The sequence below is a fragment of the Orcinus orca genome, chromosome 14 (genome assembly GCF_937001465.1).
Source record: "Orcinus orca chromosome 14, mOrcOrc1.1, whole genome shotgun sequence".
Lineage (NCBI taxonomy): Eukaryota > Metazoa > Chordata > Mammalia > Artiodactyla > Delphinidae > Orcinus > Orcinus orca.
Genome location: NC_064572.1, coordinates 12,709,143 through 12,733,962, shown reverse-complemented (window position 1 = coordinate 12,733,962; position 24,820 = coordinate 12,709,143). Strand labels below are relative to the sequence as shown.

Below are 24,820 nucleotides of genomic sequence, written 5' to 3'. Positions count from 1 at the left end.
AGGCAGGGGAGCAAAAGGATGCAGCAAAAACCTACAGGCGTGAGGCTGTGTGGGACCAGACCCAGGCTCCAATGGGAATGGGAGCCACAGGTCTGGGCTCACAGCACAGGGACAACACTGACCATTCTCAGCTCAGCCTCTGCTGTTGAGAATTCACGGCTTCCTGGTCAATGGGCTGGAGCTCAGATACGCTGAGAAGAGGCTAACTGTTCCCACGAGTGCGGAGGCCGTGAAGGAAATTTGGTTCCCCTGATGTTGGCAGGCGAGCCCTTTGGCATTGAAGCCACAAGAGTGGGGGACAGAGAGAACAAAGAGCTAGTGCTTGGAGGACAGATCTTGTGAAATCGGGCTGTTAAAATTGGAAAGCTTCTTCTTGGGGGGCAGTTTTTAGAAGTAAAATCAGGAAGTGACTTCCTGGGGAGTGCTGGTGGTAGATGGTAGACTGAACGTTAATAAAGAAACTTCTCCTGGTCCTGCATGTGTGTGTGTGTGTACACACACACACACAGCTCTGGCAGCTGTGAGTCCACTGAGTGACCACGAGGAGCCGCTGCCAGGGGCCGGGCAGCCACGGTTGGTGCAGAGGCGAGGATTCCCGGCCCCTGTGCAACCGTGTGCTCCTAGCTTTGAAATAAGGTACTTGGGGACCAGCAAAGGCTTCCTAAGTGTGTATTCCTAAGCTTCTTACTTCTTCATAATCATCAAGAGGCCTAGAAGCTTCCCTCTTCACAACTCCTAGATTAGGGCCTGGCACACAACAGATTCGGTAAACATTTCTTGATTAAATTGACTGCCAAGAGCCCTAGCGAGATCCACTTATGCCTGAGGTCACCACCTCCCTTTTCCCGGACAGGGTCCCTGGATTAGCCTTCCAGCTGCCTCCTCGCTCCCGGACCAGGATGCATTGAGTTGCAGGGTGTTGTGTGCAGCCAAGCACTCTTCCTGGCTCTGTGTGCCTGGCTGGGGGACCCAGCACAAGTCACCAGAATCCCCGAGGCCTCGGCTGCCTCATCTGCAGAATGAAGGGCTGGACCCCCCAGTCCCTTTGACTCTCAGCGTTGCGAGCTACAGCTGTGAGGAACTGGTGACTTCCATCCTCCCCGCAATGGGAGGCCCAGGGCCACTGCCATTTGACAAACATAAAAGCTGCAGGTTGGTGGGAAAAATTATTTCAATGACACAGTGGGCTGATAAAGGGCCGAGCCAGTGCTGGGGCCTGACGTTCAGGACTGTGGTTTGGCCAGAGCCTGGGCTCCGGCTATTAGGAGATGCAGAAAGAGCACCTTAACTGAGGGAGAGGAGGGGAGGAAGGATGCAGCACAGAGGGCACCTCCTTTAACCCGCTCCAACCCTGGGGAGAGCGCTAGGGCTGCCCTTGTCCTGCAGCAGGTCGGTAACTGGCCCTGGGAGACACGCCAGGTGCTGCCCGGATTCACAGGCCTTTGCTGGCCCACCCTGAGCCCCAGGCGCCCACAGTAACCCCCCTGCAGCTTCCCCACCGCACTCTAAGGCGCAGTAGGTGCTGGCTCCTGCCTCAGTGTCCAGTAATCACACCACCTCTTCCCCACCGAGAGGCCTCACTTCTCCTTTTCCTTCCTCAAACCAGCCTGTAATGGCAGGAATCTGCCCCAGGGCTCAAGACAAGGCTGAACCAGGGGGCAGCTGAGCCCGCCGCATTCAGTCACACCCAGGAACCCCAGGAGGCTGAGGGCCAGACCCCAAATTAGGAGAGAGAACAGCTGGGGGAGACGGCTGCCCAGACGCCGCTGAACTCACCCCCCAACCCGGCCCTTCCCGCCCCCCCCCCCCCCCCCCGCCCCAGACCCTCCACCCCAGCTCTGCAGACAGACCTGCCTCGTGCAGGGCTGCCCTGGCCCAGAAGCTGGCAGCCTTGGCCTCGGAGCCTCTGCTGTACAGCCTGATCTGGAGCGGGGGTGGGGAGGTGGGGGAGGAGGGACGACTCCTGGCTCCAGGGCTCACTGGTCGTGTGACCTTGAGTGAGTCATACAACCTCCCTGACCCACCTCTGAAAAATGGGGACACCATCCGTACTTCCCTCAGAGGGTTGTTGGGAAGAATAAATAAGACAAACCGCTTAGAACCAAGCCTAGCACACAGCACAGGCTTCTTCATTGTTAGCCACTACCCGCCACCCTCCGAAATCGGATTTATGTGCTCTAAGAAGGGCCCCAGGCCGCAGTAATCCTTAAAGGTCCCCCAGCCATTCCAGTGGTTGAGAACCCTGCCTAAGAGAAGGCATGTGGGAGGGGAGGGGGGAGAGGGGCGTCTGAGCAGGGAGTCAAAGGGCGACCCCTTTATAACACCCCAGAAGTATCAGAGTATCTGCCAGGAAGCCAGAGAATGGCTTCTCTGCCAGGGTCTGAGATGCCACCAGTTAGTACCACTTGCCCCTGCCAGCCACCCTGGAGATATAAAGAAAACAAGTCCTGACAGTTACAAAGAAGCTAGAGTGGTGGCTTGCAGCCTCTTGGCTTGCAAGGCTGTGGGCCTGGTCACTCTTTCCCTCGCTCAGCATTTACTCACCAGCCAGCAGATGGTGCAGAAAATGTGAAGCCCTGCCCCTAATCCAGCTCTGAGTGCAGAATTTGCATGTGAGTGCCAGAGAGCCATGGCAGTGCTTTACGCTGCCCTTTTTTTCTCAGAAAGGGACCAGAATAAAGATCTCAATATGCAATCAGATCATCGTCACAGTTCTTGAAGGAACATCAACCTACCTGACTTATGTATCTTGCTGGAATCAGCCCTTTCCATCCAATGAACAAGCCAGAGTGTCTGCAACGTAGCTGACTGCCTGAACTGGTTTTCGGGTTTAAAAGTTGTATTTGGACAGATGATACACATTACTTGTGGACTGGAAAATATGCTGATACACTGGACCGAGGAGAAGGCTTTGAGTATAGATCCCTTTTGATAAGATTATAATAGCTACTAAAGGGTACATATGTTAGTTTTTAGCCAAAAGTATTTCCTCCAAATTTTCAGTCAGGGGCTCCCACTACACCAGGGCAATCCGTTTTCTAACTTTTCTTTTTTTCCTTTTTTTTTTTTTAAAGCAACAGCATTTTCTTTTAATAAATAAGGACACTATTAAAAGGAATGGAATGCTTGCTGGTACAAATTCCCCTTACCAGGTGATGTGGTTGGTGCCTCACCCCTGGGCAGGGTCCTAGTGAAAATGGACATTTTAGTGCTTGGAAAGCTAATGAGAAGCAGAGATGACAATGATGATGACGACGGTATTGTGCTATTACACCTTTATGCAATGCTTTTACACAGTATTTGCAAAGTACTTTCCAATTACTGTACTTCATTAAGTCAACCGTCACAGCAGCCAAGTCAATTCGCACGTTCTCCCGTTAGCTTATTAACAATCTGCCTCCTAAAACGACTCCCGTGTGCCTGTAAAAGGGCCCCAGCAAACTTTTACGGCTTTTTCTCGGGGCCTCTCAGATGAGCTCAGACAGCAACCCTGACTTCCCGCCGCATCAGCTCAGGAGCTGGGTGTTGCCCCGACTGCTGTTTAGCAATCCTGTGGAATGAGTTAGCAAGCTGCACTTCAGCAGGGCTCCCACTCTGGAGGCTCAAAACATCCCATCCAAAACAGGGCAGTCCCACCCTGCCTCACAAAGCCAGTGTCTGGCCCCAAGCTGGAGGCCAACGTGCAGGTGATCTTTCCGGGCTGAGGGGTTAGATCCTTTGGGATGAGGGGATAGAGGGAAAACTCTAGGGTTCGAGTGTCCCTGGGGGGCACACCTCCCATCAATACCGATTCTCCTGTGTGCACGGAGATGCTGCTCCCCGCGCTCGGAGGACCATACCCACTGGGTGATGCTGAGCTGAGGGCAGAGGCTGCGGGTGGCCTCCAGCCTTCACTTTCCTGTCCCTTCTCCTTCGCCTCCCTTGGGAATGGGAGGGTGTTACCTGGGACAACGGCCTGCAGGTAGGACAGGGCTCGGACCACCCCAGAACGAATGCTTCTTCCCCGGACCCTCTCAGGCCGGTGGCTCTGTGACCCGCCCCGGCGGCTGCCATCGCTCCCTCCAGGTGAGCGCCCTCCAGGTGCCTCCCGCCCGCGGGGGCGGCCTCCCGAGACTCACCTGCGTGAAATACAAGTTCATCAGCGTGAGGGTGAAGAACTGGAGGCACACGGGGAAGCAGTAGAGCAGCCAGAAGACGAAGGGGCTGAGCGCATTGGCCGCCACGAAGTCTTTGAAGTAGAAGGAGAAGAGAACCGTCCGCAGGGAGGCCCAGAAGAGGCAGAGGAAGAGGAAGACGCTCTGGTAACTGAGCCGCTTGTGGCGGTAGCGCAGCACCAGCCAGAGCTGCACGTAGATGAACAAGAAGAGCAGCGAATAGAACACGGTGTAGACGATAGTGAGGCCGAGCTTCACGTAGGGGGGTACGGCCGGGGTCAGCGTAGGCGGCAGCGAGTCGTTGCGTAGGGGGTCCCACGGCTGGGCCTCCATCGGGCCGGGGGCGCTACGGCACGGCCGGGGCGCTCGGGCTTCATCTGGGCTCGCGGCCGCCGCCGCCCCCGCGGGGGTCTCCGAGCATCGCGCTCCACCCAGAGCCCGGCGACTGGAGGAAAGAAAATAAGCCGCACTTCCTCCCCCGGCACCACATGATTCACTGGGGCGGCCTTTGTCTGCGATTGGCAGCGCCGCGCCCGCCGCCCCCGCGCGCCCGCCAGCCCCGCGCGCCCGGGCTGTGCACCGCGCGCCCCTAGGAGTCCCGCCCCCCGCGCCGCGCCGCGCGCCCCCACGTCGCCCGCTGCCCCGCGCCGCGCGCCCCCGGAGCCCCGCCCCCTGCCGCGCGCCCCCGCCCACCCCGCCCGCCCCGCCCCCTGCACTGCGCGGCCTCCGCGCCGCAAGCCCCCACCCCGACCCCTGCCCCGCGCCGCAAGCCCCCCAGAGCCCCGCCCCCTGCACTGCGCGGGCCCCGCGCCGCAAGCCCCCACCCCGACCCCTGCCCCGCGCCGCAAGCCCCCCGGAGCCCCGCCCCCTGCCGCGCGCCCCCGCGCCGCTCGGCCCCCCCGACGCCCCCCGAGCCGCCAAACGGGTTCCGCGTCACCCCCTTCTCCTGGGACGCAGCCCCACACCTCTCGCTCTCTGCTGATGATTACTTGTTGCTTTGCAGAAGTTAGTTATTTTATTTCAACAGCAACAAACGTTGCAATCTTTTTAAACATTAAAAATAAACTTTACGACTCTGGGGCTATGAACTAATTGGCGTTTTTCCTTGAAAATGTCATGCTGGAGTGATGCTTATTTCTAAATCCAGAAATGCCAAAGACAGGGTTTGTGTTTTTGAGGTTGTTTGCGTACGCAGAGTGAGGAAAAGAATGGTCCCTATAGCTGCCGCCTGGTCTCGGTGGTAAGCGGGGCTGTTTTCTCCCGGAAATCCTCATAGTGCGCCCCACACGGTGCTCCCTCGGTGGGCTGGGGGATGCTCGCCCCTCACCTCCCAGGCAAGCAGCTGGTGCGGCGGGCAGCGCGGGGGCGGGGCAGCGGAGGGAGCCCGCGGGACCTCAGAGAGCTGGTGGCCGCTCTCGGCGTGCTGCCTCCCATTCCAATCCGGCCCATCCAGCAGGACTGCCTGCCCATCAGACAGACAAGCTCTCTCGTTTGCTGTGGCTGAGGGGTCGCTCTTCAGAGGCTTTGACTGAGTTTACGCCCCAGGGAGCCTATCATCACCTTGGCGGGCGGGGGGTGTGGGGGGGAATTGTAGAGTGCTGTGGGCAGAGAGGGCTGGCCAAGCTGCCGTCTGGGAGCACTTCTAGACAAGCACTTCGGGTAAACAAAAGAAAGGGACCCGAAATCTCCAAGACTCCAGTAGTATCTTGTGATTTATTTTTTCATCAACTTCGTGCCTAATTGTGTGTTCTCTTTCCTTAAACGAACCCGTCCTCCCCCACGGTGGAGCCTGGACCAGCGCTGCTTTTCCAACAAATTATTTAGTGCTTACACCCTCCTAATACATTTCAGGTGCTTCATCAGGGCCAGGTGTGCCTTTGGTGTCACGCTCCTTTCTAGTTCCTCTATCCTTTCCCTCTCTCACTTGCCCCTCATTGTTCTGAGGATAAAGTCCAAACTCCTACCCTAGCTGACCTCCCAGACTTGTCTCTTGAGGTGTTAATGAGTGTTAACACCCCTTAACTCCTGTTGCCAAGGAAACTCTTTCAACCCCTCTTCCAACAATTGGCCAAATCCCATTCATTTGTAAGGGGGTTACTTCCTCCAGAAAGACTTCCCAGACCACACCATCATCCACTCAGTATTAGTTTAGGTGCACCACCTGTGTGCTTACAGAGCATCCTTGCATAATTGTCATTCACCCCACTTGTTTATAAGTTTCCTTAGTATAGAAACAGGCCTTGCTTATATTGGTCTTCCCTGTGCTTGCTGGACAATCAAAAAAAATCTGTTTATATTTTATTTTACTGAAAGAATACAATGTCATCAAAGGCCCGTGCTCTGATACTTCTCCACCACGCAAGACCTCTAGTCACAAGACAATCTTATGATCCAGGATGGCTGCTGGCTCTGCAACCATTGCATCCACCTAATGCCAGGATGGCATTAGGAGGAAGAGGGAAGGACTAAAGGGCACCTGTTCTCTCTAGTTCAAGGAGCCTTCCCAGAAATAGCACACAATGCATCTGCTACTCATTGGTGGAACTTAGTTACCTTAATAAGATAGCTACAAGAGAGACTGGGAAATGTAATTTTTATTCCGTATGGCAATATGCACAGCTAAAAGTCAAGGTTCTGTTATTATGGATGAAGGGGAGATGGATTTGGGGAGGAACTAGCAGTCTTCACCATACTTCCAAAGCAGCCCCCCAAAATGACAATGTCAACAATAGTCTGTCCCTTGACCACCCAGCATCAAATGTGCTTCTCACTATTCTTACAATTCTGAAAATAAAAACTATATAAAATAAAAATGCTCCCACTTAATATAATGCAATATTCCTTATACAATTGAAAAATACCTTCACTCCTTCCTCCAAAGGGGTCACACTGAAGGATCATTTTCTGTGTCCAGCTTGAAGTCCAGGATCTCTGGGTGATAGTAATTCCTCCTTTAATTCTGCCACAGTCCCATCTCAATATTCTGATCACAAAGATTAAATTGTTTTGATATCTTTCACTAATTTATCCTACATAAAATAGAAGAAAGTTAAAAGTAAAGGATAATTAGTTAAAATAGACATAAATATACATATAACACAGCAAGGAAGAAAATATAAGTAGAAGTTAGAGTTCTTATTTTTGCAGTTGGTCGCAAGGCTTTAATTGATATATCATTATATCAGTTTATGACTCTGCTCTTTAATGCACATTACAAATCCCCTTTTCCCTTTATCAAGAATCTCAGCTAATCAGGGGATAACCCTTAGGTCTGAGGGATCTGAGTATGTTAATTTTTTTAACAAAAAATTGTTTTTCACTGGACATGCCAGTAATATGAGGCACCATCATGGCTGGATTCTATTGGCCTCTTTTATTTTTTTTAATAAATTTATTTATTTATTTATTTTTGGCTGTGTTGGGTCTTCGTTGCTGCGCACGGGCTTTCTCTAGTTGCAGTGAGCGGGGGCTACTCTTCGATGTGGTGCACAGGCTTCTCATTTCGGTGGCTTCTCTTGTTGCAGAGCGTGGGCCCTAGGTGCAAGGGCTTCAGTAGTTGTGTCACTTGGGCTCAGTAGTTGTGGTGCACGGGCTTTGTTGCTACGCGGCATGTGGGACCTTCCTGGACCAGGGCTCGAACCCATGTCCCCTGCATTGGCAGGAGGATTCTTTTTTTTTTTTAAGAAGATGTTGGGGGTAGGAGTTTATTTACTTATTTATTTTTGCTGTGTTGGGTCTTCGTTTCTGTGCGAGGGCTTTCTCTAGTTGCGGCAAGCGGGGGCCACTCTTCATCGCGGTGCGCGGGCCTCTCACTGTCGCGGCCTCTCTTGTTGTGGAGCACAGGCTCCAGACGCACAGGCTCAGTAATTGTGGCTCACGGGCCCAGTTGCTCCGCGGCATGTGGGGTCTTCCCGGACCAGGGCTTGAACCTGTGTCCCCTGCATTAGCAGGCAGATTCTCAACCACTGCGCCACCAGGGAAGCCCCAGCAGGAGGATTCTTAACCACTGTGCCACCAGGGAAGTCCCATATTGGCCTCTTTTGCCCATCATATAACAGCAACCTTGCATCCCCTGATTGTCACTACCATCACGCTCTTTTTGCACTCTTACCCACTGGCGCAGGGAGTCTGAAATAGCCCGGGTCTCAGTTTCAATCTTAAGGGAACTATGATTGATTTCCCCTGGTGGAAAAATTCCTTGCTGATTGCTAAGACCTTCAAACTAGCAGAGCCCAGAGGTAAAGGGAACAGAAACAAAAAAATTTGCAAGTGGGTCATTGGGTGTATTCATGAGAGACGCCATCCTCTTGTATCTATAGCCATGTATCCTGGCTTCAGGAGAAGCAACGCCATACATTGGCCTTGAGTTCAGAAGATACTCTATGTGCTCTAGGACAGTCATACTGTCTTTACAGATGTGTCTTTCAGCAGGCGCTTAACTAAGTCAACAATTAATCATTCCACTATTCTATAAGCCCAGCTGCTACTGAGGGACAGAAATTAACCCACTGCATTTCTTTTTCTGGTGTAAAGTGAGACCTTGGTCAGCAGTGATACTGTATAGGATACCATGATGATGAACAAGGCATTTGGAAAGCCCAAGGATGATAGCTGGGCAAAAAAAGTAAGTCCAAGTTCCGAAGCATTGTCTATTCCAGTGAGGACAAATTGCTGATCTCCTCCATGAATAAAGAAATCCAACCTATATAATCTGCTTCCAGGTGGCTTAATCTGGTACCTTTAGGGAGAACTCATAATTGGTTAGTAAATGCTGGTAAGGAGCCAGGTTAGCCTTGATAGGGGAAGTCTGGATTGTTAAAAACATGGGTGGCCTCAGTCTCTGCCTGCACGGTCACTGTGTCCATAAATCCATTGAATAAGCAGTGGGCCAGCTGGGGAGAGAAGTTGACTTACACCCATGGGGCATGTTAACCTGTCCTCCTGAATACTGAGACTCTCCAGTGTAGTTGGGTCTTTTGCTGAACCTGACTTGGTGGCTTAACGGATCAAAATAACATCCAGCTCAAGACGGACAGCTCAGACTGCATGGATCACGCATTCAATCTCTTCAATGGTGCAGTAGCGAGCCCAGGAAAATAGCTGTTTGACAAAGAAGGTGTGTGTTTGCTCCAAACGCTAATAGCTGACACTGTGACTCTCCAAACACGGCTTGTCACAAGCACCATACATCTCTCCAATCTGCCGTTGGAGCACCAACTGGATCCACGGAGTCGTAGGTGGCAGGACAGATTGCACCACAGCCTGAGCCACATGGAAAGTCTCTTCCGCCTCTGGGCCTCTCCTCAAAATTAGCACCCATTGAGCCACCCAGTCTGAGAAGCACAGGCGAATGGGACAAATGTTGCTTCCATAAAGCAACACTGTGTGGTTTGCTGTATTGACGTCACCACCTTATGAAGTTTATGATAACCCATTGTCACTATCCCGAACCTGTCCATCTTCTAGATCAGTCGGACAGTACAATTGGGATGTTGCAGGAATTTGCCACTTCTGTAGCATTCAAGTTCAGGTCTAAGCATTGGATATGGGTATAATGTTGTCTGTTGATGACTTAAGTCAGACCCAGAGAGTTTTGCTTTGCTTCTGTCATATGAATCATATAGGGCCATAGAGCGCTGCTCATCTATTTTGGTTCTAGGGGCCCATGATCAATTTGTTTCTGCCAAAGACATCTGACACACAGACAGTTCTGAGTCCCAGGCTGACCCTGTGAATGGTCATGGTCACCATGTCTTCTACCAAGATGACCTTGCCTCTTCTGTTGGTTGTGCCACTTCTGGCCTCTGGCGCCTGGGATCCTGGCAAACATGACAGAATCTGTTTAACTCCAGCATTTCTCAACAGCATCCCTGATGTACATAAAATAGCCATGACAGTGCTTTTGAGAGGTGGTGGCCTTTCCTTCACCAAATGTATTTCTCAATGCCTTGATGAAGGGAGTATCTTCCGGTCCCTTTCAGGGGACACAGCTAGGGGATTGGTGGGCGGGTCATACACAATATATTCACACCAACCTTCCCACTTCCTTGGATCCCTGCTCTTATATGATGCCAAAGAAATGCAGGCATCTCAACTACTCTTGGTATGGATTACCAGGTTTCATAGCAAGAAGCAAACAGTTAGGGGGCTTCCCTGGTGGCGCAGTGGTTAAGAATCCGCCTGCCAATGCAGGGGACACAAGTTCGATCCCTGGTCCGGGAAGATCCCACAGGCTGCGGAACAACTAAGCCTGTATGTCACAACTACTGATCCTGTGCTCTAGAGCCCACGAGCCACAACTACTGAAGCCTGTGTGCCTAGAGCCCGTGCTCTGCAACAAGAGAAGCCACCACAATGAGAAGCCCGCGCACCGCAACGAAGAGTAGCCCCCGCTCGCCGCAACTAGAGAAAGCCTGCACGCAGCAGCGAAGACCCAATGCAGCCAAAAATAAATATACAAATTAAAAAAAAAAAAAGAAGAAGCAAACAGAACCACTCTTCCCGCTCCAGGAAGCACATTGAGCTGGAATCTCTTGGAAAGGAAACATTCTGTTCTTCCCTCCCTGGTTTAGCACCCTCAGAATTAATCCCCATGTGTTTTACCGATAAAAAGAGCAAAACTGTGCAATTACTTTGGTGTACCAACCTCCTCCAGCCAGGTCTGGCTTTACAACATGAGGGATATGTTGGTACCTAGCTCTGGTTTTGGTCTGAAGACACTGAGAAAAGGGGAGGTCCAAAGGGCCTAGAATTCCGTTTACAAAATGACTTCCTCAGGCAAGATTATACTAGGTCATCAAGGAAGTGAGGAAGAGCCTCTTTATACAGAGGAAGGGTTACTTCGGAAGCTGTGTGTTCTGAGTCCTCAGGCCACCCGTCCCCATTCAGAATCTCCCAGTTCGCACTCTTTCCAGTCGGTCCCCTAACTCTCCGTGAGAGAAAAGAGGAGGTGGTGACTTTAACAGATATTGTAAATCAGGAACCCAGAGAATCTCCCTTTTGGTTTAGTTGTGGTTGCAAAAGATAAGATATGCTTTTAGCATAGTCAGTGAAAGTCCCTGGTTTTCAGACTGCCTTGAACTAGAATTTAAGACTCTGCCAATCACTTCTTAAGCTTCCCTGCCTTAGCGTCAACCGCTCCACCCCACAGCTTTTGAATCCATTGTGCCTTTCACGCTGTTCTCTGGCAGTAACCACTTGGTTTCTCAATGCCTGAACTTCAGTGGGACCGTCACTGTGCTGGGTGGCCTTCATGCAAGCCACTACAAGTGACAGTGTGCCGTGAACTGTCTTACTACTACTTGAATTTTCACTGTCCTTAGATCCAACCAGACCAGACAATCAATCTCAAATACTCCCCTATTCCCTGACGGTATCTGGCTGCCACCTCTCCTGATTGTCAGTTTCTGTATTTCTCGGGATTCTTGATTGCAAGCAAAGGAAATAAATTTTGTTTAATTTCTTTTACCCCAGTCTCTGCCTTCGACTTCACATGGTGTTCTCTCTGTGCCCAAATTTCCTCTTTTTATACAGACTCTGTCATATTGGATTAGGACCCCCCTAATGGCCTCACCTTTTATTATTATTATTAAATTTAAGCAGAAAAAGAATGTATTAAAAGGTACTTTATGGGCTTCCACTGGTGGTGCAGTGGTTGGGAGCCCGCCTGCCGATGCAGGGGACACGGGTTCGTGCCCCGGTCCAGGAGGATCCCACGTGCCGCGGAGCGCCTGGGCCCATGGGCCATGGCCGCTGGGCCTGCGCGAGCGGAGCCTGTGCTCCGCAACGGGAGAGGCCACAGCAGTGAGAGGCCCGCGTACCGCAAAAAAAAAAAAAAAAAAAAGTTACTTTATGTAGCTCACGAAATCCTTAGGCGTTCTGGAGGAGTTTGGAGGCTAAGAAAGAACGACACCCAAAATAGTGCTGCAGAACTGGTTCTGTAACAACACTCCTGCTGCCACCCCTGGCTCGGATGCGGTAGTTTTGTACCGCAGACCTCCCCGATGCTGGACACTGGAAATTGCCTATATCAGTTAGTTAGGAGTGAAGACAGTTGCAAACAATAGAAATCCTGGCTAATAATAGATTAAACATAAGTGCTTATTTTTCTCATTTATCTAGGAATTAGTAGTTGCAAACATAGATTCAACTATCTAACAAATCTGCCAGGGATCCTGGCTCTTTCGGTGTGCTTCACCACCCTTAGTGTACTGGCTTTCATCTTCAGAGTTGTTCCCTTGTGGTTGCAAGATGGCTGCTGCAGCCCTAGATATTGCATATACATTCAAGGCAGAAATTGAGAGAAGACAGAAAGGGTGATTCCTGTATCAGGAAGGCAAAAGTTCTCCAGAAATCTCAAGACAAACCTCCATCTGTATCTTTCCAGCCAGAAGTGCGCCACATAACCATCTAGAGATACAAAAGAAGTTAGGAATGCATGACCAGCCTGGATGGTAGGGGCAGGCTAGGAAAAGGTAAAGGGTGGTAAAGGGTGTTGGGTGAGTGAATCCCTCTCTGCAATAGAGTCTGTAGTTCATGCTGCTTTGAATCAAGAGCTTCCAATTCAAAGTCTGGGGCAGAGCCATCTAATTGGCTGAGACTAGACCATGTGCCCACATCCCAGCAGCAATAGTGGCTGAGAACGTGAGAATCTAGCATCTTCAGCTTCCATGGTGGGAGCTTCTACTTCCTAGAGTAGGAAATTCCCCAATGTAGGAAGGGAGTTCAGATGCTGGGGAGACAAAATGGTGACAAATAGCTTCCCATACTGTTATAGATTTCCCCAGATGATTATACACACATAGTTAAAAGTTTAGAGGTAAATTTTTGGAAAAGGGATATAACATTTGCAAGAAATTATCTTTTTTTGAGTTATCTGCCAGCTACCCTCAGAAATTCTTTCAAATATTTAAGGGATGAGAAGAAGGCAGGCCAAAGAAGGAATTTCTGTTTTGCCCCTTGGCTGGTCACTGAGATCCAGCTATCACTAGGCATCTCTCCCAGCTCTGAAATTCCTGTCCTGACTGAGCGCTCAGGTAGCCAGGAACCCCCAGCTGTGTGGCTGCCCCAAGCCTACTGACCCCAGGATGCCCAGCCTCCAGACCTTTACCACACCTCCACCCAGGCTCCACGCCAGGTTAAGCGTGTCTGTCTGTGTTCCACTTCAGAGAACTAGAATTTCCAAGGTGGTAAGTAGCTCATTTCAATAAACAAATCCTTGCTGGTATTTTCCTGGAAAAGAGCACTCCTGGGTACTGCTGATTCCAGCTAGAGAAATGTAGGATAGTTAGAAACAACAGAACTAACCACAGCCTGCTCAATCTAGGATAAGAAAGGCCCCTAAAAGGGACACACAAACCAGGAGTCTCAGTCAGCTAAGGAGGGCAAGCTCCCGGGACAACAGAAACTATGATTATTTGCATGAATGGACGTACATTGTGAGATGAAACTGTTCAGCTGTTACAGTAGCCCCAGAATTATTGCTTTTTTACATTTTTTACATTCGACCCCTGAAAACTTTGTGTCATGTGGCTTTCAGCCTCCAGATTCCACTCCTAACAAGACTGGTTTTATTGGTTTGGTTTTGTTTTAGCTCTAAGTGATGTGTCCTGCTTTGCCAAATGTAAAGGGACAGAAAAACATGACAATCTCTTCATTTCCGTGATCAACACATATTTAGGGGTGTTTGATTCATTATCGAATGAGCAACTGATTCGCTGCCTATAGTTTTTGTTCTCAGCGATTCAGGACAATGTCAACATCGCTTGTGGGTGTTTTTGTGTTTTTTTTGTCTAAATTGCAATCTTAAACTTTGAAAGCTAAGGGTGTCAAAGGTTTCAGGAATGCTAAGAGATTCAAGGGGTGAGATAGTATAAGTGATAAGGGTTTTGCAAGCTAAGATGATTCTTGTGGGAAAGTTCCTGTTTCAACAAATACATCTTATGTTTTGTGAAATATGATTTACATATCTATTTTCATTGATCTCATTTTTGTAATTCCTAAATGTAGACCATGAAGCATATCAGAGTTTTAAAACAACTTTGTTGGATTATATAATTCACCCATTTCAAGTGTACAATTCAGTGATTTTTAGTAACTTCACCTTGTGGGGCAACTATCACCATAAATCTGTGTTGGATTTCAACACAGATTTCATCCCCCCCGCCCCACCTATAATAAACACATCAGATTTCAATTCGGTCAGGTATGGGATTCTTTACAGCAAACTCTAAATCTACGGCAATCCTTAATGCTGTCTAAGCAAACAGGCAGATGGTGCAGCCCTCCTAGGGTTGCTCAGATGTGCTCTTTTCATGATTCAATAACCTCATTAAAATTTTGGTATTAAGGGGATCTGGGGTAAGAAGAGAACTTAGTGTAAATTGAAGCCCGCAGTGGTCAAGAGCATGGAATATTACCTATTTACCCGAAAACAGAATGGAATGTTTCCTACCAGCCAATCCCCCAAAGCACATTCACCTCATACTCTGCTCCAGGGAAAGTATTGTCAGTGGTTTGCTCAAGTTTCTGGGCAGGAAACTAGATCCAGTTCTTTCCAGGAGTTTTTTTTTTTTGTTTGTTTCATTTTGGCCACGAAGCACGTGGGAGTTTAGTTTCCCAACCAGGGATCGAACCCCTGTCCCCTGCATTGCAAGAGTGGAGTCTTAACCACTGGACCGCCAGGGAAGTCCTTTCCAGGAATTCTTGAAAAGGCATTTAAGCTGCTGGCTATTGCTCCATGTTCTTCTTATAGGTTCCCATTTTCATCTCCAGAAATAGTACTTCAAGTAGCTAGAGCCCAAGAGAACACTGATTCTAGCCGTGGAACTTCACTGTGTCTGAAGGTCTGAGAACGACCACATCTTATTTTCAGGGGTGTGTGCACCGCAGGGGAATGAGCCATTATGATGGCACTGTTGGTCTCCCTGGCACACACCTGGTCAGCCACTGAGAGTGGTCGGAACGTCTAGGTCCAGTGAACTATGAAGGTAGGCTGACTGATTACCCCCCAGAGCAGGACCAAAAGGATGAAGGTGAGAGGTGTGTTGAAAATCCTTCTGAGAAAGCAGTTCAAGGGGCTACACCACATCTAATTCTGTGAGTCCCGAAGCTTCTTCTTCATTGTTAGAGACCCTCTTTAGGAAAAGAAAAACAGAACTACAAATACGAAACTAGGCACCAAAATGAATCATTTCTTTGGAATAACACATCACACGTTTAAAGAAGCTGGCCAGTCCTACAAACACCACAAAATCCAGAAGAGTCGTGCCATATTTTTACTTATTCGTTGTCTGAGGCATCTCTAAATTCCCTTTTCCCTACACTTCTTTGGTCTTCATACTTCTCTTCGTGTAAGAGTGATTCTGCAATTAATTTTCTGTAGAGAGAATAGACAGAGAAATCTTTTCTCCAGCACGACTGATCAAACACTTATTATTGAAGCTCAGGAGAGTTTCAGGCTCAGAACTCGTTATTGTTAGTCATGGGGGTTTTTAGGACTGTTGTCAGCTTGGGAAAACCTCAGTGAGCTTTTTTTCACTTATGATCCATAGCTTTCAGGGCATCTCAAGTTTTCTTGTGGGGTGATTCATCTTAAGGAGTCTTTGAGTTGGTGACACTCCTTACCCAGTTTATTGTGAATTCCGGGTCGTGGTATATTAAGAGTTTTGAGGCACCTCCGTATTTCAGGCCAATCTGCTGAAAGGGAAAACAAAGCCCTCCCTAAGAAAAAATGCCTACCAGCTCCTGCAGCCTGGACTCGCCACACCCAGAGCCTCATTTGCAGCTTTCCTCTGTGAGGCAGTGCATAGAGATTGCTTTGTGTTTAGAAAGGGAAGAATGAGTTCCCTGCCCACGGTGCCAGGGAGCAGCCTCCTGCATCCTCTGTCTGGAGGCCAGGGAAAGGGGAGGCAGGGAAAGCAGACCAGGTGGGAGGGCCAGGCTCTGGGGGTCCTGCTGATCTGGACTGGTAGGATCTCAGAGATCCCTGGGAATGGACGTGTAGGCGAAAGTGGGGTCCTGGGTCTGGCTGCTCGCCAGTCAAAAGCCAATAAAGAGGCAAGGTTGGTGGAAAGGAAAGTTTGCTTTATTTTGGAGGCCGGCAACTGGCGGGGGGAGCGGCGGGGGGAGGGGACGCTTGTCCGGAAGGCCGACTTCCCACCCCCGCCAATTGGGGGGCAAGAGCTTGTATAGACAGAGGGAGGGGGCTCCATGCAGAACGGCACAGTCAGCTCTGACGCTCATCTTGAAACTGGTCCTGTGGAGGTCTGCTCAGCATCATCTTGGCTGTTTTAGGTACAGTTAATCTTCAGTTCCAGGGTCGGTTTGCTCCCATTTCCTTGAGGCCAATTCTTGGAATTGTGGCAACGTATGTCATGGCTACAGTCTGGTCATCATGTAGTTCACTTCTTCCACCTGGTGGCGGTTTCCGTATCTATAAGACAGCTCACAGGATACGGCTTAGAATATTATCTATAGCCCTTGAGGAGGGACTAAAAGTCCTTGACTTCGCTTACTGACTAAACTATTATTATTTTGTCCTGTCTGATTGCTTTTCTTTGCTTTTGCATTTTCTCACTTCTCTGATTAACCTTATTCTTTGGCAGAAGTTTTTCCACACACAAAAGATGGGGGACATCGGGGGGCAGGGGGGAAGGACCATAACGTCCTGCTCCGTTTCAGCCAACCTTTCTAGAGTAGACAGAGAATTTCAACTTGGTCTCAGAGCATCCAGAAGCAGATGCATTACAAAGTGTTTGCTAATTGTGCTCTCCAAACGTGAAAACAGCACCTGGGATCATAACTGCAACAGTAGTCACGTTTGATATCTTATCTCGGACTGAGAATAAGGAAACTAACGATATTAGTTTGTGAGGGCTGTCATAACAAGGTACCACAGACAGGAGGCTTAAATGACAGAAATTTATTGCTCAGTTCTGGAGGCTGGAAAGTCCAAGGTCAGGGTGTGCCAGCGTGGTGAGGTGCTGGAGAGGCTCTCCTTCTGGTTTCTACGTGGTCGTCTTCTCTGTGTCCTCACACGGTGGAGAGACAGTGAGCTCTCCACTGTCTCTTCTGATAAGGGCACTAATCCCATCAGGAGCGCCCCACCAGCCCAGGGCGCACAGTGAGCTGAGTAGGTGCCCAAGCTGGAGACGCGGGGCCCTTGAGCAGGAGGCAGGCCACTGGCACACCTGGTGCCAAGCTGCTGTGGCAAGAAATGGGTCACTGTGGGCTCTGCCTGGGATGGCCATGTGCTGTGCCTCATTATTTAAACACAGCCTTGCTGATAACCATGGCTCTTTCCATCCAGACTAAGGCTGTTGTGAACACGAAATAAAATAACGCATAGGAGCACTTAGACCTGGATCTGGAAGAGCCCACCCATTGGGAGTGGTGAGAGGTGCTGCTGGTGACCGTTTAGTGATGGTGGTGGTAGACCAGGAGCCGTCTTCACCTTGGCAGTGAGGGGGGTTCGCTGGCCTGTCCGCCTTCTCTTGTCTGGTTTCCCGTTGTAACAAAAGTGGCTCAGCAGCGGGTGGCCCTGAGATGAGCAGTCACTTAGGAGATGTGTCATCCCCCTGCTCCAGGACTGAGAGTCACGAGGTCAGGATGGAAGAAGAAGGAAGTGTCTAGAGTTAGCTCAGGAAACAAGCGGGAACTAGGAGTGTGAACAGAAAAAGACAGGTTTGGTAGACAGCAGAGTAGAGGGGTCAGATATCACAGGTCGTGATGGCTGTGACAGGGGACAGCAGGCAGCTCTGGGATTATCCTGAGGAGGTCAGAACATGAGGAGGTGGGGTGGGGAGGGCTAAAGATTGAATTTCATAGGCTCGAGGAAAACCAAACCAACCAAACAACCACAAACACTTTTTTTTTTTTAACTCCCTAAATTTTATTTATTTATTTTATCCAGCAGGTTCTTATTCGTTCTCTATTTTATACATATTAGTGTATATATGTCAATCCCAGTCTCCCAATTCATCACACCACCACCACCGCCCCTCCCCCCTTGGTGTCCGTGCGCACAAACACTTTTAAGGTGTTCGAATGAAACACTTTCACGCCTAGCATTTCATGCATTCCTAAGCATGCCCCTATTAATTTGTAACATGGTTCTCTCTGGCTAATGAGTGATGAAAGGCTCAGAGAGGTTAGGGGGCTTCCTTAAAGGCACACAGCACACAGAGGGCAAAGCCAGCCCGGGAAGCCCCAGGTCTAGCTCTGAGTCACCGCATAAGGCTGCCCAGAGAGCACACGGATGACCCACCCCCGCCAACCCAGGGTGAGACCATGGCCGATTCCACGGGCTGTGTGGCCACGGCAGTGACCTCTGGAGCTGGTGACTTTATGAACTGTAACATCCCCTGTTCTTTAATGTACAGCCAGGAGCTGGACTCTGGTCAGCCCAGCAAGGGCAGCGAGCCCAGGTCAGCGGGCAGCCAGCCTGGTTCCGCTTCAGTACGAGCTGCCCAGTGACTGCTCTGCAAAGGCATCGTAACCACGAGCTTCTTTACGGGCTTTGTCCAGGTCTGGATTCCACCTGATTCTGCCATTGCACAGAGACCCGATGCTGGCCCGGGGTTGCTGTCTGTAAGCTTGACCGGACTCCAGGGAGTGAGAGACAAACCACCAGGGACAGAAGAGAGCACGCAGACATCCCCACGGATGCTGATGCCACACGACACAGGCATAGGTCTCGAGGAACCCAAGACAGACACACTTACACACCCATGTGACACTGGGAGCCCAGCAGAGGGAGGCTTAGCTTCTGGTGGAGAATCTGAGCTGTGTCACTGGAGCGGGAGGCTTGTTGGCTGTCAGCAGGCACTGCGCAGTGAGGGCGGCTGTTCTGGTGGGAAGCCTGTCTGGGGCCCCTGGAGCATCTCTGCACCACCAGGGCTGCAGGGAGAGGGAGGCTGGAGCCCGGCCAGCAGCCACTGGCCAGGCAGCATGTGGGATCTTAGTTCCCCGACTAGGGATCGAACCCATGCCTCTGTAGTGGAAGTGTGGAGTCAACCCCTGGACTGCCAGGGAAAGTCCCGGGGATCTTATTCTTTAGAGACTGTGTTTGCCAGCACCCTCTGAGCTGTAAACTTTGCACACATCTCCGTTAACTTAAGCACAAGGAGGTGAGCTCAGGGAGTCAAAGCTCAGGGCAGGCAGCGGTGGGGCTGGTCTCAGAGGGGCTGGGTTGAAGGCAGGACTCCAGACAGGCATCTGCTCTGTCTCTCCTCCTGCAGGGTCTCTGCTTCTCAGGCAAGGTCATGGTTGTCATGCAGCTCTGTACACAGCCCTTCAAGGAGCTGGCCAGGAGGGCGCTTCCACCCCCAGGCATGTCTCAGAGCTCCTGGAGCAGGTGCCGAGCAGTGTCCCCGTGTGCGCACTTCTTCTGCCCCACTTGCGGGTGGAAACGCCTTCACAGGTGTCTGGTGCACCTTTGTGTCCTTGTGATGGCAGAGGTCTGGCTCTAAAAACCAAACACAAGTCTTCTCTACTTTCATATCTTTGGGAAATGAAGGGCTAAACAAGGTGTCTTCATTTGTACGGGCTACCTCACAAAGTCCCACAGAGTTGGCGGCTTAAACAATAGAAATCCATTGTCCCACAGTTCTGGAGGCTGAAAGTCCCAGATCAAGGTATTGGCGGGGTTGGTTTCTTCTGAGGCCTCTCTCCCTGGCTCTTTGACGGCCGTCTTCTCCCTGTGTCTTCACATGGTCCTCCCTCTGGGTGTCAGTGTCCTAACCTCCTCTTCTTATAGGGACACCAGCCAGACTGGATAATTTAATGACCTTCCTTTATCATAAATACCTGTCTAAAGACCATATCTCCAAATTAGTCACTTTCTGAGGTACGGGGGTTGCTTAGGGCCTCAACATCTGAATTTCAGGGGGACGAATTCAGCCGATGACGCAGAACTAACTGGTCATCTGAGGTGAGTTGTGGATAGGAGGTGAGAGTGACAATAATTTCTAGTGGTCCCTGGGTTTTGTCTTTGTGCCAAACTCTAAGACCTTTTCCGTGACGTCACACATTTTGTCCTTGTAACAACCCACAAGTTGAGATGTCCCAATAAACTGCTTACCTCCATTAAAAAAAAAAAAAAGCTGAACAAAACCAAGGCCCAGATGTCAGGGTTGGTATTGAATAGGAGCAGGAAAGATGCAGGCAGTGACCTGGAACAGTCCGGGTCAGCATGTGTGTCCATCCTTTTTTTTTTTTTAATTTGTTTATTTATTATCTTTGGCTGTGTTGGGTCTTCGTTTCCGCGCAAGGGCTTTCTCTAGTTGCGGCGAGCGGGGGCCACTCTTCATCGTGGTGCGCGGGCCTCTCACTGTCGCGGCCTCTCTTGTTGCGGAGCACAGGCTCCAGACACGCAGGCTCAGTAGTTGTGGCTCACGGGCCTAGTTACTCCGCGGCATGTGGGATCTTCCCAGACCACGGCTCGAACCCGTGTCCCCTGCATTGGCAGGCAGATTCTCAACCACTGCGGCACCAGGGAAGCCCTGTCCATCCATCTTTAATGCATATCGTGAAGTCACGTTCCTTCTTGTCCAATTTTTTGTTACGATACCCATTAGTCAAATTCATCAACAGATATTGATTGCAGAATTCACTCCGTATTGGGCCCAGAGCAAGGTAGTTGGGAAATTTGTAGGTGTAAGACTTGTTACTGTGGGGAAAATCTTTCCGTGTTTGCTCATATGTGGATAAAGAAGCCCTGGAACGCGACAAAAGAGACGCATGGTAGCGTTAGCAGTGGGGGAACTAGGCGGGTGGGGACAGAGGAGTGAAGGTGGATTGTCACTTTATACCTTTTTGTATATTTTGATATTTTTTGAACCATGTATCTGTATGGCCTATTCACAAAAATGAAGTTAAAAAAAAAAGACAGAGTGAAACAAGAGCCCGGGGAATTCCCTGGTCGTCCAGTGCTTTCACTGCTGGGGGCCTGGGTTCAATTCCTGGTCAGGGAACTAAGATTCCCACAAGCCAGGCACAGTGTGACCAAAAAAAAAAAAAATCAGGCTTTAACTTTGACAACACAGGCTTTAACTTTAACAACACAGTAAGTCTAAAATTATCCCACTGTCTTCACTGAACAGCCTCTGAGAATAGGTAGGAGTAGACCTTGTTAGCCTTGTTTTGCAAGTAAAACAATGAGGCCAGGAGAGGGTGTGGACATGACCACTCAGCCAGAGGGTCACTAAGCCTAAACCAGGGCCTAGTTCTCTGATTCCTAATTTGGGACCCTCTTCACTACACACATGGTTGGTCCTTAGAAAATGAGGACAGTGGACATTACTATTATCAATCATTCAACAAATACGTTTTGAGTCTCTGGTGAATTAAATGCACATGGTCCCTGACTTTTGGGGGCTTACATTCTAGTGGAAAACAAGTAGATTCTCAAATGAGCATATAATTACACATTATAGTAAGTTTTATAAAAGAAAGTAAAGAAATGCCATAAGAAAACAACAGAGTATACCTATGTCCAATGCCATTGTGTTAAATATTCATAAATTACTAATAAGTATAAAATAAAACTGACTTTTTCTACCTGGAAAAAAAATTCTCCCAGTAAACCTGTTTGGGCGTATTAAGTGTCACTGTCTATTGACACACTAAAAGCCCCTTCCTTAAAACCAGATTGTCACTGACCGGGATGTCCCCCTCCATTGACCCCTGGACACAGATCCCAGCCCCTCTGAGGTCGATAGGGGGACCCCGTGAGCCACTTGGGACAACCAGGAGCTTGTCAGGTAAACAACCAAAGGGAAAAAACAATCAGGACATAACATAGGGCAGGAAAAAACCTTTCTTCTACCCTTCATAGGTCCGCAGATGATGCTGTGTAATACAAAGACAGATTAACAAGACAAAGCAAAACAAGTGTATTAGACCTATGGTTACCAGGGGGGAAAGGGGTTGCAGGGGAGGGATAAATTGCGAGATTGGGATTGACATATACACACTACTGTATATAAAATAGATGAATAACAAGGACTTGCTGTATAGCACAGGGAACTCTACTCAATACTCTGTAATGACCTATGTGGGAAAAGAATCTAAAAGAGAGTGGATATCTGTATCACTGATTCACTTTTCTGTGTAGCAGAAACTAACACAACATTGTAAATCAACTATACTCCAATAAAAATTAATTAAAAATAGTAAATGTGCATAGAGTTAAAAAATCATGTTTATTAACATGTTTGTCTCATATATGTATATGGGAAAGAATAACTCAAAAAGAGGTGGCTTAGAACTCTGGTTTATATAACACCTTCAACAAAAAACAATACATTTATAGAGAAATGGAGAGAGAGAGAGAGAGAGAGAGAGAATAACCTGGGCTGACACTTGAGTCTGGGTGGCCAGGGAGCAGAATGTCTTTGGTGGGGCTCTGCTGGCCCATCACCTACCCCACGTGTAGTACTGTGCTCAGCTTGGCACTGGGTAATTTGGGAGGAAAAACGAAGTAGGAAACATGTTCCTAGACCTCAAGAACCGTACCACCTGGCTGCAGAGGTGAAAGTAATCTGCGAAACAATCAGAGAGGTTTAGAGAGTGGGGGGACTGGGGAAGGAAGAATGAGGGAACTAGCCAATCACACTGGGTGTGATTTGTTCAGTGGATGGAGATGTGGGGAAGGCCTGAGGGGTGGGGAATTGAGGTGCGCGGATCTGGTTATGCAGAGAGTCAGGGCGAGGTCCTGAGGTCAGGAGCGACTTTGAATCCCGGATCCTCCATGCGCCAGCTGGGTGACATCGGAAGGTTAGTTTTTCTCTCTGACCCTCAGTTTCCTAACCTGGAAACTAAATCTTATGGTTTTTACCCCTTATGTGGTTGTACTGTAAATGAAGTAAGATATATGCAGGACTTTGGAGAGTGAAACGCCCTTGACTCAGTCATCTAGGACCTGGAGGTGGACCCTCTCCACGGGCAGCACTTGGTGAATTTCCATTGTCTGCTGCAGCCACCAGCTCAGCCTCCTGGTGAAGAATCAGCTTGGGAGCTATAGGCATCGGTCCAGATCTGTGTCCCCTGATTAACGAGTAAATGATAGGTGGGGTTTGTGGAAACCGTGATCTGGGTTTGCAAAGGGAAATCAGTCTCTCTCTCTTTCTCCCCCTCCATCCCCCTCCCTTCTCCTCCCCTTCTTCCCCCTCCCCCTCCTTCCTCTTCCTTCTACTCTTCGTCTTCTTCCTTCCCCCTCCTCCCCCATCCTCCTTTCCTCCTGGGTAGTAGCTCAGGGCTACATCTCCTTCAGTACAGCCATCTTTGGGAGAACTCTGAGCAAGGTCTCTCTCACACAGATTAATCAAATACGTCATTTACTTCAACTCATAACGCATGAAAATAGTGAAAACCAAGAGTGCAACTACAGTTCTTTCTTCCAGGGAAGCTCCTCAAATGACTGGGGCATTTATATAAGCAGCAGTCATCTGGCAGCAGGTCACGGTCACGGTCACGGGTGAGTGCAGGGGAGGCTGTGGTTACCAGCCCAGTGAGAGGATTCAGCCATCGCTTTGATACCTTGGAAAATGTGGATCCACTGATCCTTAAAATCCTGGAACAGCCTTTAAACGCAATGTTTCCTCTTTCTGAGTTTTTGAGTTGAAAGAGATCTAAATACCCTTCGTTTTACACATGAATAAGGCTCCTGGGCCTTACAGAGTCACATGGCCAGTGAGTGGCGGATCTAGAAAAAACACAGAACTAAGTATCCTGATGTAGACAAGATCTCTTTCAGCTCCACTGCTCTGCCTTTCTCGTGTGAGCTCATTATGAATTAGCAAGCTCTTGTGGGCTGAGATCCATCAGGAGGTGGACAGAGCCCCTCGGCCTGGGGAGGACAGAGCGACATGCCCCTGCCCCCTCCCCGCCTGCCTCTCCTCTGGGACACTCAGCAGGTGGCAGGAGAGGAGCCACTCCAGCAAGCCCAGAGGCAGCAAAACCAGCCAGGCTGTTCTTGCAATGGCCTAGGGAGTAGGGATGAGCTCCTGAGCCAGGAGGAGGAGATGTCAGAAGACCCAAAAGGTGAGAGGAAACCCCAGGGACAGGGTGTTATAGAAATATCCGGAGGAGGAAATGTGCAGGACGGACTGGAAAACAGGATTGCCCAGCGATGCAGACCCGAAGCCAGACAGGATCAGGAGGCAGCCCGTGAGATTCGGCCACCAGAAAGGGCTGACAGCCTAACGGGACCAGTTCTAGGGCAGTTGTGGGCAGAAGCTAGGCTGCAAGTGTGACGGAGAAAAAGGGAAGGGAGATGAGGGGAGAGGAAGCAGGCCTTGGTTTCCTTACCTGACCAGTAAATACATGTGTTATGAGACTGTGGATTCACCAGCTCTCAGAGGAGATGATGAAAACTTTCTGGTGATGGATGATGGCGTAACAATGTGAATGTACTGAACGCCACGAAACCAAAAATGGTTAAAATGGTAAAGCTTATGTTATGTATATTTTACTACAATTTTTTAAAAGGTTCAAAAAACAGTTTACAGAAAACTATAGCATTCTGTGCAAATTTTGTTTATGTAAAATATCTCAGTGGTAAGTTGGACTATGGATTACATATGGACATGATAATATTTAGGATAATATTTAGGGTTAAATAAACTATATTATTAAAATTATTGCCACATTTCTTTCTTACTTTT

General features: G+C 49.4%; 1 protein-coding gene across 1 annotated transcript in view; it reads right to left on the bottom strand.

The window, feature by feature from the left end:
* GPR137B (G protein-coupled receptor 137B) overlaps window positions 1–4,713 on the bottom strand; it is a 51,779-nt gene extending 47,066 nt beyond the window's left edge. Inside the window, exon 1 of the mRNA XM_004271553.4 lies at window positions 4,119–4,713. Coding sequence (XP_004271601.1) covers window positions 4,119–4,487 — 369 coding nt within the window. The 5' untranslated portion in view covers window positions 4,488–4,713. The remainder of the gene's footprint in view (window positions 1–4,118) is intronic.
* Window positions 4,714–24,820: the final 20,107 nt, after the last annotated feature.